The sequence below is a fragment of the Fundulus heteroclitus genome, unplaced genomic scaffold (genome assembly GCF_011125445.2).
Source record: "Fundulus heteroclitus isolate FHET01 unplaced genomic scaffold, MU-UCD_Fhet_4.1 scaffold_51, whole genome shotgun sequence".
NCBI classification, from domain to species: Eukaryota; Metazoa; Chordata; class Actinopteri; order Cyprinodontiformes; family Fundulidae; genus Fundulus; species Fundulus heteroclitus.
In genome coordinates this window covers 2340077-2353825 of record NW_023396934.1, presented here as the reverse complement: position 1 = coordinate 2353825, position 13749 = coordinate 2340077, and the positions used below count along the sequence as shown (strand labels likewise).

General features: G+C 39.3%; 1 protein-coding gene across 2 annotated transcripts in view; it reads left to right on the top strand.

Annotated features, from left to right (window-relative positions):
• The window catches only part of LOC118556038 (ADP-ribose glycohydrolase MACROD1-like), a 47167-nt gene that overhangs the window by 23101 nt on the left and 10317 nt on the right, over nt 1–13749 (top strand). The window contains exon 4 of one of the 2 annotated variants that reach the window (XM_021318302.2): nt 8912–9183. The exons of the other annotated variant lie outside the window; for it this stretch is intronic. Coding sequence (XP_021173977.2) covers nt 8912–9168 — 257 coding nt within the window. The 3' untranslated portion in view covers nt 9169–9183. Of the gene's footprint in view, nt 1–8911; nt 9184–13749 lie in introns of those variants that run through there. 2 annotated transcript variants of the gene reach the window in all.

Here is a 13749-nt window from a genome sequence, read left to right as displayed (position 1 = left end):
AGGCTGGAAAATGTTGACGAAATGTTGAGCCATCACACGAGGCCTTCAGTGTGGTCCAGAAAACGGAGAAGCTTTTCCAAACAAGGTCTCTGTTGCATCCTTCAGTGAGCGCTCAAATGCCACGGATACTCTAGAGGAAGACGCAAGACTGTTAGAAAGCGTGCTCCCTTCATCTCAGGGTGTGCAAAAATAACCAGTTATATAAAAATGCTAAAATAATAAATGAATTTAATGTCCGGCAGTAAATAAACGTTTTGAAGGGTATAGTGTTGTGCACGTTAACACTATACATCGTTAGTGTATAGTTATATATTCAGCTCCTATGTTGGAGGACAGAAAATGACATCTTGTTACCTTGGTGATCCTGTGCAGCATGCTTCAGCGGTTCATTGAAGTCAGCCTCGTGTGTTTAACTGAAAATATGAAATAATTACTAATCTTCCCAAACACAATTTTCTGTATTGTTAATACCACCATTTATGCTGCTGTCACTGATGGATTGTCTATAAAAGAATCTATAAATCACGCTAAATGAACCATTTCAGTCTCACAGAACAAAGGCTAAATGTGTTTTCTAGCTGAGATGGTTAAGTAACTGGAATTAAAATGAGATTGTGGACACAGACACAAGTAGAAACTTCTGAACAATCACTTTGTCCCCCGTCAGGTGGAGCCTCCACTCTACACACATGCATTCTCACTGGAATTGATTTTAAGCTCAGTGATCACAAAAGAATTGAGAAAATTATAAACTTTGATGATACTTCAAACTGCGGCAAATATTTGACAAAGCTGAATTAGACTGACTGAAACGGACCCGTTTAAATGTGTGCATACATTTCTGCAGTTTAACAACAACCAGCTGGTTAATGTGATTAATTTACTCAAACCGGCTGCGTGAAACGTCACCGTTGACCTGTTTTTAGTACGGAGCAGTCGGCTAAATGCCACAAAATGCTGTAATTTCATCAACTTACTGGAGAAAATGACTCTGAAACACTGAGAATGAGCTGAACCCGATGCTGGAACTATCTGCAGCTGCGTGACCCGCAGTGACTTCCCCGTTTTATTCTTTCTATAGAAGTCTGGGAGAGCTGCCGCTCTCTCTGTTATATCAACTCTGGTTAAAGCCGGGTCTGCTCAAGGCCTTGGTTACTGCTGTTAACAGTGCTCACACACACATGCTTCCATAAACATTACGTTCTATGAAACCGTTGCAATCTTTTATGTATAATGTTTGATCCTTTAGAAGGTTGTGAAAGCTTTTGGGTGGATTTATTTTTGCCGCAGAACAACTACGCAAGGCCTTTTGTATCCAATCTGTAAGCAAAAGTCTGACTGTTCAGTCCTTTTATTAAAGTGTTGTTGTTTTTTAGTTAGAAGTACTTTCTTGTGGGTATTCAAATAATTTTTTTCGCTCGTCCTTGGACTGTTTATATTCCTTTTGCTTTGTGTCCATTTTTTTTTTTTTCTAAAGCTGTAATTCTTTCTGGGATTTATCTCCGCTTAGATTTCTGTTTCCTCTTGGCATTTTTGATGTGCGCGAACGCTGATGCTCGTGTTGCTTAGTGTTTGTCCCTGGACCGAGGGTGCGTTAGGTCCACCCTGTCCTCACATGTCTGCGCCTTCGCTACGGGTGAAGCTTGGCGCCTGCAGGGCACTGTGACTGTGCAGCAGCGGGGTTTACACAGTGCTGCTGCTCTAGTTTTTTCTGTCCCGATCTGTCTGAGTTAATTACGGTGAAACTGTCAGAAAAAGTGGCTTAGTGGTCGTTTTTTTTTTTTTTCAGCGCATTGAAATGCCCCATGTGACGTGAAAAGTTTGGCCTTTTCAGGGTTTCTTGCCTCGGTGGGCCGTTTAATGCCGCGATGTCCCCATTTGTGTCTCAACTTGAGCAGGAAGATTTAGTTTGTTTGAAGCACGTCTTCTCCTGTCGCTCTCCACTTTTGTTTTCTTGAGCTCGGACATCGTCGCAGCGCAAAGAGTGCGACTTTGGCATTAAAGAAATTGGCAGCAGCACTTTGATTTACACGCTGACGTTGAGAAGTTAACATACCCTCGGAGAGTTAATCCCTAATGTTGTCCGGGTCAGTAAATAAACAGAAGGAGAAAAGCCAAAAAATGAGGGAGTTTGCAGAAAAGCTCATTTGTGCTAATTATTTCTCTCCCACCCCTCCCTTGTTAAAAGCTTTCCCACCCCTCCAATCAATCGCCACTTTAGCAAGCAGGAAGGGATGGAGGAAGTGCGAGCCTCATTAGCCTGATTGGGCCAATGGAGGAGATGGAGTGAATGAGGGAATAAAAGGGAAAAGGAGGCAGCTTGGTCATCAGCACTTGGCCCGTCAGAGCTTCTGTCAACAAGGCAAATGCAGTGTTCAAATATGTTTGTTTTTGTAGAGTTGTGGTTCCCAATGGACATTAATGATGGTACCCACGCTGAATAGGAAGCTATTAGTGGCGTTTGTTTAGCATACTCCGATGGCTGGCGCTGCCAAGCATTTCAAGAACAAATAAATGATTATAGCTTGCAATTAAATAACTTAAATCAGCTTTGGTTTTATAGCAACTTTCAAGCTCAGATTTGACCCAAACGACGTTGTTAAGCAAACTGCAGGGAAGCCAAAGAAAACAACAACTTTGAACGTAAGCAAACATAATGAAAATAAGCCAAGAATTACAAAAACAATAAAAAAGCAATAAAGGCAAACTATATATATATAATGTAAGCCACAAACAAACAGTTGAGTAATATGCAACCTTAAACCCTTTTGTTTTGCTTCTAAAACTGAACTATTTCTTGTACTTCATTTCTGAAGTTTGACTCTGGTTGTGTTGTTTTCTTTGCCATGCTCCTCTTTTTGTGGAAACTGGAGTTTTATTTAGTGGAAGAAAGAGTAGAACTGTCCCTACTAAATACAGAAAAACTTTAATAAAATTTTGCTTAAACATTTTTAAGCATTCGCGATGTAAACAATCCTAATTTAAATAATCCTAATTCAAGTGTCAGGGCCCTTTACAGCCAAACAGGCCATTTTGGCCTTCTCTCCTACTGCATAATATCTTAACCTTTTAAAAAAAGATGTTTCATATTTATTAAAAAATAAGATTAAAATGTCTAGTTGGTGACTTAATGTCAAGGAAATTGACTAAACCAAAACTAGTTCCCTTTACCATTAGTGCAAATATGTGTTAAAAGTTCTTTCTATTAGGTGTGTATGTGTGTATGTATGTATGTATGTATGTATGTATATATATATATATATATATATATATATATATATATATATATATATATATATATATAAAATAAATAAATAAATAAACACTGTGCAGCTCATTTTTGGCGTATGTTATTTAGAGTCACTGTGAGGTGCCTAAAAAGCGACAGTTTACAGACCCCTGTCCCAATGGGAAGAATAAAAACATCCAAATAATTACAAAAGGCTAGCCAATGCACAGGAACTATTACTGTTGTCTTTAATTATTCTATCAGCACGTTTTAAAATGTATTTAAATCATTGACTTTCCTCCAAAAAACGATTAATTAACTTTTTATTGAACTTGCTTGTTGCATAACACAATATAAAAATGATTTGCTCTTGTTAATAAAATGTATCACTTATGTATTTGAATTATATATTTAAAGTGCCACCCATCATGAAAGAAGTAGATAAATTGAAGCCCAAAACTATGTATGTATTCACATATAAACAAGCCTGGGTGTTCAGGATGTTGAATATGATGAGACTGAACAGGAAATAATTAAAAATAGGCCTCAGTTCAGTCGTGAGTGCTCCAAAGAAAAAAATGAATTACACCCTTTGCTTAAAAGGCAATAATGGAGCCTGTAGCTTAAAAATGAATTGTATTTATATACCGCTCATGTTATTTATGAGTTTGTCAGGTTAACATTTGAAACATTTACATATTAATGCCATCTACACAATTAAATACGATTAAAACGGGATGAAGTGAAGCTGATTTGATTGCTCGCACAAAATGTGTGCATTAATACAGTCACAGCATCAATCAGTCAAATGTGCCGCAAACACTTAAAACCCGTAGCAGAAAGTGAGCCGATCTAACTCTAAACTACAGCTAAGATGGAGATGACCAAAAAATGGAGCCAAACACAATTTTTTTTAGGCAAGGAAAAAGGAAAAAAAAATACAGATCATGTGTCAAATAAAAATATTTAATTAAATATTAAAATCGACGTCCAGCTGGACATCTGGCTCTTGATTTGGGGATCTGTGTGTAATTGATGTAGCTGAAAAATTATAAGCACTGCATTCAAGCTCCAAAAAGTCTGTGAAGGTCTGGCAGTCCTTACACAGACGTTTCCACGTTATTATTTACCAAGAAAGAGTTTTTTTTAACAGGGAGAGCCCTGTAGTCTAGGAGCAGGACTCAAAGCTCGCTCTGATCCGTAGCATTTTCCAGCATTGTGGGGGTAGGGCTTGTGCCAAATCTCCACGTTGTTCTGATCTTGTAAAAATCTACTGGTTACGCAGAAACTGGTGTCTACGGAAGAGGATTAGGGCCACTCAAAAAAAAAAAAAAAAAAAAGTCTACTCAATTCTGACTTTTTTCTCAGAATTCTGAGATTAAAGTCAGAATTCTGACATTTTTCTCAGAATTCTGACTTTTTTCCTCAGAATTCTGACTTTAATCTCAGAATTCTGACTTTAATCTCAGAATTCTGGCTTTAATCTCAGAATTCTGACTTTAATCTCAGAATTCTGACTTTTTTCTCAGAATTCTGAGATTACAGTCAGAATTCTGACTTCTTTCTCAGAATTCAGACTTTTTTTCTCAGAAATCTGACTTTTTTTCTCAGAATTCTGAGAAAAAAGTCAGAATTGAGTAGACTTTTTTTTTTGAGTGGCCCTAATCCTCTTCCGTAGGTGGCAGAATCCTGGGTTCTACAACTCCTCCACATATGTTCGGGGTCACCTGAGTGAGTTAACGAAAGATGTAAGCAATGAACAATTCACAAAATGGTGTATGAACTGTAATGCACAATTATCTTTAGTTTTACTGTGCAAGACAGAAGTAAGCCACGTCTGGAAATCATGTTGCACAAAAGCCGAGCTGCAATATGTCACATTAGTAGACCTGATCGTCTTTAAGATGTTTTATTTTTTTCTTGCGTTTCCTGGGCTTTACATTTTATCAAAAACAAACTAGCTGAACTAGCTAAATAATCAAATTAACAAGCTGACCAATTAGACAACTAGTGCTGACTGAAAATAACGCTACAAAATAAAGCCTGGAGGCCAGAAATAAAGCTGAAAGTCTGGCGACATGGATTTTAAAAAGCTTCATGTAAACCTTTACTGTGTCCACCGAACAGTGGGGGCCTCATTGATCGGATGAGGTAAAATAGAGTCGATCAATGAGGCAGATCAGAGATGTAGAAAACTGCTGTCAGGTCGTGCTGGGTTTTAAACACAAAAGAAGCTCCAGATCAATCATATTAGACGCTTTTCCGAGTCCCAGCTGGAGCTTTGCTTAAAGGCCACAGATGCATGGAGAAGTAACGCTTTGTTTACTGTTTGTTTATTCATTTAATCCTCTCCTTATTCCACCGCCTTTGTATTTCCAGTTATTTATAACAAGAAGTGTGAACAGAGTTTTCAGGTTGTGTTAAGATGTTGGATTTTCCTTTGCATCACCAGAACCACCTGCTGCATCTCTTTGTTTTTTTTTCTTTTACTACTCCCTCCACCTTGGAGGAGGGATGTTTTCCCATTTAGACTTTAGTTATTTGAATTCATCATTACTTAAATGAGCTGTGCAAATAGTTTTGACTAAAACGAAGACATGGAAGTCAGGATTAGAAATAAGTTTGACATGAAAATTAAAAACACATTGGGGGAAGATTATCCTCATTGTAGGCAATGTTATTTGAATAATAAAGTATAATGCAGCCTTACATTAAGCCTCAATTTTCTCTCATCGTTTTAGTAATGGCTCAGTGAATTAAGAGCAAGGGGCTGTATGACTAGAGCCTCTAAAACGGGCTTTAAAGGAGACCAGAGTCCTCGTCCTCGCTTTTTCTCTCTGCTCGCAAAGACAAGACAAGCGAGGCTCTTTGTGTACTCACATGTCCTCATCACAGATGATGCCTTTGTCACATAATTACAGACACGCACATGCAGAGGGAGCGGGGAGTACACACGGCACACAATGTGCACAATTACCATCCTGTAATTGCGATCTATCAGACATTATTGTGAAATGTTGCCTGATGTGCGTGCTGTCGAGTCTGCAGCATTATCAGAGCTTAGGAAATGACAAGACTATTTATAGGAGCTTGTTATCTGCTTAAATCCTGTTGTTGCTATTGTCCGGCCCTTAGAGCTGGACTGACTGATGGGCTGATGTGTTGGTTTGGAGGAGCACAGCTGTGTGCCGAAGCAAATAAATCTCCTCCATTTTTACTTTCATTGACCCAAAACGGGAAAGCCTAAAATTCTCGTTAAATTTTGGGTCATAAAGTAACGTGTTAAGTACGCTTTCTCCGTAATGAAACAGGTTACAATGCACCGAAAACGTGTTACTTCTCTAACAGGAGGCCTTTGAGCTCAGTGTACAGCCAAGGGGACAAAGAAAGGGAGAAAAAGGAGCAGCGTCGCACAGATCGATACAAGTATGAATCCCACCAAGTGTGATCTCAGCTAAAGTGTCAGAAATATTAAGCGGAAAACACGCTGGTTTCTGAAACAGGACATCGATGAAGCACAGCTCAGAATCCACCTTAAAACTTCTTACAACACATGTAAGCTGGAGCTCCTGGGGAATCCCTGCCAGTGCTTGACCTGAGCATCGTTGGGAAGCTGCTACAAGAAAATGCTTTGTGTGCAAAAAAAAAAAGAAGAAGAGGTAAATATCTGAACACAAAGAAATCAGCTAGACTGGGTGGATTATACAGTAGACAGGTGATGACTTATTTTACAGCTCAAACCAGATATTTTCTTACACCTTGTCTGGCTTTAAATCACACTAAACCATTCCTGTCTTAGGTTAGTTAAGGATTTAATTCATATTAATGCCAAAATAACAACAATCTTTTAATACGTTCTTCAAAGTTGGAAGTTTACACATCCTAAGATTCCTGTGACATCTGAGAAAGCCCAAACGACAATGGCATGGCGTTGGGAGCCTGTGACAGATTACGTCTCAACATTTGAGTTGTTGGAGACTGGATGTATTTTAAGGCCAGACCTCAAACACGCTGCTTCCTGGTGTCATATCTGGGAAGAAATCAACAGAAATCATCAAACTATCTGGAGGAGAGCTGAGGATGTTAACAACTGTGGTTGCCACATTTAGCTATCATGCTGTTCAGGAAGGAGACGGGCTTCATGAGGAAATATTGAAGCAACGTCTGAAGACATCAGCCAATTGGTTGAAGCTTGGGCACAAACGGATCTTCCAGAGGGAACAATGGCCTCAATCATACCACCAAATTCATCTAACAAAGCCCTGTTTTCAGTCCTTTAGAGCTGAGAAGGTGTGTGTGAGTAAGTAATAGTAATATCATCTTTATTGTCATTGAAACATACATTAAAACATACATTACAACTAAATTTGTTCTCTGCTTTTAACCCATCACCCTTTGGGGAGCAGTGGGCTGCCATGTGCGGCCCCCGGGGAGCGTTCTGGGTTTAAGGGTCTTGCTCAGGGACCCAGAGTGCAGGTGCTGGGGATTGAACCGGGTACTTGCATCCATTTCTGAGTGCAAGCGCGCTGCTCTAACCATTAGACCACTCCCCATACACCGAGACGCAGCTCGGTAGGCAATTTGGGGTTAAGTGCCTTGCCCAGGGACACATCGACATGTGGCAAGAGGAAGCTGGAATCGAACCCACAACCTTCTGATTGCCAGACGACTTCTCAAGCTACAGTCGCCCCAAACTGGCAGCCTCTGAGCTTTATGGACGGTCGCTGCTTCCTGCTCTCAAACCGAAGGCGTCCAGGAAAAAGTGACTTAATAAGAAATATTTAGAGACACTATTTTCTAGTGTTGTCAGTATTTTTTTAAATTCTTGTCTTTTCCAACTTCATTGTCTCTTTATTCCTAATTATTAATATATTTAGGCTTCAGGCTGACTCAATAACAGTCTGGAGACAGAGGATTGTGTCTTTGGCGCTCTGCTCGGTAACTGGCCATCTGCCTCTGGGTTATGGGCTGGTTGGGGGTTTGGGCGGCTGCACGGCTGCACAGAGAGCCTCGGTCGTGTCTTCTGGCTCCGCCGTTTTAACCCAGTTACTGACTCGGTTTAAAACGGGCCCTTGTGACCCATAAACCCATTTGGACAACCAGGAATTTTCCACTTTCTTTTGATAAGCATTCTGGGCCAGTGGGTGGTGGAGGGATTACATATTTCCCACATGATAAATATTTTGGACTAATTTACACTGGTAATGGCATGCTGCCGTTTGGGGTTTCTGCAACACACACAAAGTCTTTTTTTAAATGGGAAGTTTTTAGGTGATAAAAAGGGAAAAATGGGGAAGAAGCTGACTTTGTTTAAGTTAAAGCGGATTTCTCCCCCGATAACACTCAACTTCTGACAAAGATGGCAGAAACAAAGAAAATCAAAGCTTTATGTAATTTTTTTTGCTAACCGAACAAGAATACCTGATCTAATCATTATTTCATTATGAAAGTAATTTTTTTTTTGCAGCCTGCAACTAAAATGAACAAAGCGCTCAAAGTTAAAATAATTTTTTGCCCCTACTTAGCGGCAGTTCTGTGGTTCTCTCTTAGTTTATATTTCTCTGTTAAGCTCAGCAAGTGGCACCGAGTCAGTTCAGCCCTGTTCGCCGTGTGGCCGTTTTAACGCCATCAATGATTTACGACGCGCCTGCAACTGAATTATTCATTTTGTTTTTGGCTGAGGCTCGTCTGCTTCTGCTGGAGAGAAAAAAGGCCGAGAGTCATCATTGCTCAGGAGGAATCACAAGTTTCCTGGAAGGAGACGTGCCGAGGCGTCTGGGTGCTCCGGCGTGTGGCCAGGGAGAGGCGGGTCGACTTCAGCGACGGATGAAAGCTTTGGAGGAGCTCTGCTTCTCCTCGTGGATTACTCAGGTGGAGTGGAGATGAGACTGAACCTCCAGGGCGAAGAAGGCCATGCTACTCACTCAATGCAAGCGTGATAAAACAGGAAGCAGCGAAAAGGAATGCTTAAGTTGTAAATGTGTTTAATATTGTTCAGTGTCGTAGTCTCTTTTTGCTAACTAGCGAGGTTATAAAATATTGCAGGAATGAACCGGCTCAAAATTAAGCAGATTAAAGGGAATTAAATTTTTGTTCTGCTGTAAAGTCTTCTTTGAAATGTCTTTTTTTTTTATCTAGAGAGGCTTTTACTGTCACACTAAACTCTCTCTCTGATAGGCAGCCTGATTTATACAGTCTGCGTTGTCAAAACGCCCCAGAGGCCGTCTTAGTTTGCTCTGCGCCTTGTTTACTTCACTCACGTCGCCTCCATCCACAGCTACAAAAGACCACCCTGGCTTCAAGTTTCTGTTGTTGCTGCTGTTATATCAGTGCATCCCTCTGAGGTGTGTCGCTGGTTTTTTCCTCAGTGTGTGAAAAGCAACCTGTCAGTTTTGGTTATCCTGCTAGTTCACGGTCCTTTTTAGAAACGCCATAGAACAGAAACACAGAAAACCAAACAATAGATCATTTAAAAATCCACGCATCACCTTTGCTGGTTGAAAATGCCGTCTGAGAATAACCGTGTGACGGTGCTGTGAGGAATGAAAATGAGGAAATATGAGTCGGAGTGAACACCAGGCAAGAATGGTTCCACTAAATAACTAAACATTAATTTGACAGAGATGCTCTTTGGAGTCGGAGGCCAGGTTGACTTCAAGCAAGAGGACAAAGCAAAGTCTCACTGAGTCTTTGGGCACGAAAATTAAAATGAAAATCATCACTCCGCTTTAGCTCAGATTTTCAGGGTTTTGTTGCAATTATTCACCCGCTCCCAGAGTGCTGGGAGTTATTCTACCAGGGTTTCTATGCAGCCATGTAAGGTACGGTAAGCGTGGTAAAACATTAAAGTTTGCCGTCTTATCTAAACAATAGAAATCAGAATTTCTATTAAGGAAGAAAAAAACAATTACGGTAATTATTGTTTAAATTGCATAATTTATTTTAATTTGCCATATCACAACTTGAGTTTTTAATCAAACAAATGTATGATTTAGTCGTACAGAAACAAACTTGGTGTGCCAGCGCAGATGGCTGATGCAGATGGAGACTTTTAAGTTTTTAATTGGGACAAAATTTAAAATCTTCTTTCAATGGTAGATGTTGGATAAAACAAGTATTCATCAGCCCCAAAAAAAATAGCAAATTGGATTTTTTTTAAAGGCAAATATTCAAAATCCTTAAGTTTTGGATCCACAGAGATTAACATTTGTTTAATTGTTTAATTAAAATATTGCATCCTTAGTTTATTGTAGAGCGCGCAAAAAAACTGCATACAAATTCTGTGTTTATTGATTAAAAAAAGATTAATTAGTTTAGGCCCACGAGAACTTAAAAGTTTTGTCCCATTTCACAAAAAGTGAAATGCTTTAGACAATATCTTATTGGTTTACAGTGTTTAGTCGACACTTGGAATATAACAATCTGCATGTAGTGTGGAGTGATCCACTCCAGGTTTCACAAGTTCAGAGATATACAGGCGCATTTCTATGAATTTGAATATGATTAAATCTGTAATATATTTTAGCAGTTCAATTAAGAAATTAATCTCATAAATAGATTCATTAGACAGCGAGCGATATATTTTAAGTGTTTCTGTTGGTTTTAAAATTCTGGCTTACAGCACATGAAGACCTAAAGATCTGTTTCTCACTTGGTCAGGGATTGGGCTGGGGGGGTAAATCGATTTAATCGATTAATTCGAATTGACAATTTTGTAAGATTTCATTTTTGGACAATGTCAAATTTTATTTTGCAAATGCGCTCATTGGCCTCAATGAAGGGTAAAGGTTGCAATGCCGAATACACGTTTAGGGAAATATATTGTTAAAATATTGTAAATAGGATACTTTTGTTTAACCATAATACGAGGCACTTTTTTTTGTTAATTAGTTAACAAAGAAGTTGTAGAAGTTACACAAGTGAAGCCTGTTCTTAGCTCATTGTGTAATACCACTAGCAGCAAACCTTTAGTTATCATTGTTTACAGTGGCAGGGCCTGACATCTTATTTTACCAAGCATGTTTGTCTTTAGTTACACTTTGAATTCAGGTCAACTCCAAGACAAAAGGTTTGAAATAAAAGCAAGTTTTTAAACATAATTTGTTTTTGTGAAATGTAAATGAGGATAAAATTTGATAATTCGGATTAGGTATAATCAAATCAGAGATTGTATTTATAGGCCATGTCGCCCAGCGCTAGAAGGGGGCTCCTTGTGCGTTGATCATTGCATCAATGTAACGCAGCATGGTGGCTCTCAGAAAGACCAGGCTGCTTTAAAAGCGGCCTTCAGCTTGTCTGCATTGCTTGTTTGGCTGTCTCTCATCTTCCTCTTGACTTTACTTCTTAGTTTCCCCTTGAGGTTTTAGGTTAAGAGGGTTTATGGGCCACTAAATAATCGTGACACCATGCTGATCAAAGCATCTATTGGTACTATTGGCAGCGTGGACATGTGCCAAGTCCTGTGGGAGAATGAAATCAGAATTTCCATAAATCTTGTCAGGAGAATAAATGTTTTTGAAATGACCGGATAGACAGGTCTGTTGACTTTGGATCTGATCAAACTCAGTGGACCAGCACCAGGAAATGACATGGCACCCCAGTCTAACGCTGACTGGTTGCTTCACACTGGACTCTGATCATCTTGAATTGTGTATCTTTCCATTATTCCCGCAGACTCTGGGTTCTTGATTTCCAGATAAAAATACAACATTTACTTTGATCTGACTAGAGGATTTCAATTATTTGCAAACTCTTGAATAGATTTTACTTAATGCTCCTTTTAAAGCTGATGTTATCCCTGGTCATACTGCAGCTTTTTGCTTCCATTTAACTTTCCATTAGTATGCTTGGATACACATGATGAACCTCCAGTTTCCTTAGCAATGATCTTTTGTGGCTTAACATCTTTGAAAAAGGGTGTCCATCACTGTTGGACAACGGTCCAGCCAGCAGTTTTACTCCATGATTATGTGCCTCAAGACCACATTTCTGCTATCAAAATCTCAAAATCTTTCTTTTTTTTTGTAGTTTTGTAAGAAACATAATTTTAAGTTTTTAATAATCTGTAAACCACAATCATTGGAGTTAACACAAATAAAATGTTAGAGTGAAAACAACCCATACGTTTGCCTTTTTGAATCAAATTGATGAAAAATAAAACTTTCTAAATTAAATTTCAGGAAAATACCCTTTTCCCACCTCCTGAATTGCATTGCATTGTTTCGTGATTTGTGGAATATCCAGAAACAATCTAAAAATCTGAGTCTGAAAACGCGTGAAATATTGAACGCAGGAAGTTTTAAACTGGTTTTGAGAAAAATGCTTAGAAATTGTATTTATGTGCCTGTATTTTTTTAATCCCCCTTTTATTTAATTTTTTTTTTTTTTACTGTTTTTCATTTGTTGTTCTCAACCCAAGACTACAGCTATTTAAATTTAAAGTCTGAAAGAGAATGCAAATGTGTGATCAATCTTGCAGGTCGGTCTGAGGGACACCAGCAATTTGTGGAAGAATTTGCATCCAAGCTAACCGTGCAAAAAAAGACTTGGACCCAGAATTTGTTTGACCACGTCGAAACAAGCGCATTTAAGGGGAAATAAATCGACCTTTAAATAAATGGGCCTTTAATGCATGCAAACACCGGAGGGTTCCTTTACTTTACGGTGCAGCTTTAAATCACCCTTCACAACACGGCGGTGCAGAAAGCACAAAGTTAAACTGTTCTCCTGCGCATCAGCGGCCCAATTTGTCAAAAGCAAAAAAGGCGACACGCGGAGAACGAAAAGGATTAAAAAAAACAAACAAACGGTGAAACATGACCCATAGCTGTTGTACTTTAGCAGCAGTCTTTCTCCTGGATTAATTATTTTAAGCAAAGTGACTTGTTGGTAGATGTAACTTAATGGAAGACTCTCCCATTTGATCCCATTTGTTTCAGCGTGAGATTAAATTTCAGACTCAAGCGACGTGCACGCCTGTCTCAGGGTGTGCATCTGTTTCGTCGGGTGTAATCTAAGTTAGAATAATTAGGCTTACATTCCATAATGGACTTTGACAGTGAAATAAAAAAAAATAAAAAAGGCCTGTGAGTGACTGATGAGATCTCGGGCCTTTTGTTGTTAAGAGCACAGAGAGCGACGTACAGTGAGCTTCAAAATACCAAAATACAGTAATTACCCATCCTTCAATCTGTCTTATGAATTCAGCTCTCTCAAATATCAAGCCTTCTCTTTCTGCACACTGCGTGTTTCTTTCTCAAGCAGTAACTCCAAGACGGACACTTATACACTCTGGCGTTCGTTATATTGATCCGTGCTTACACAAGCGTTGGCACTCACTTAGAATGAGAGGCATGTCTTCACCCAAACATAGCGGAGCAGAGCTCTTGCACGCATCATGACTTCTTTTAAAAGACGCGACGTGCACGCCGAACTTCACCATACATAACCGCTCGCCTCTGCTGTGGGCCGGCTGGTTCCTCCAAATTGAATCATAAAGCGGCTGATGTATTCATCCAGTG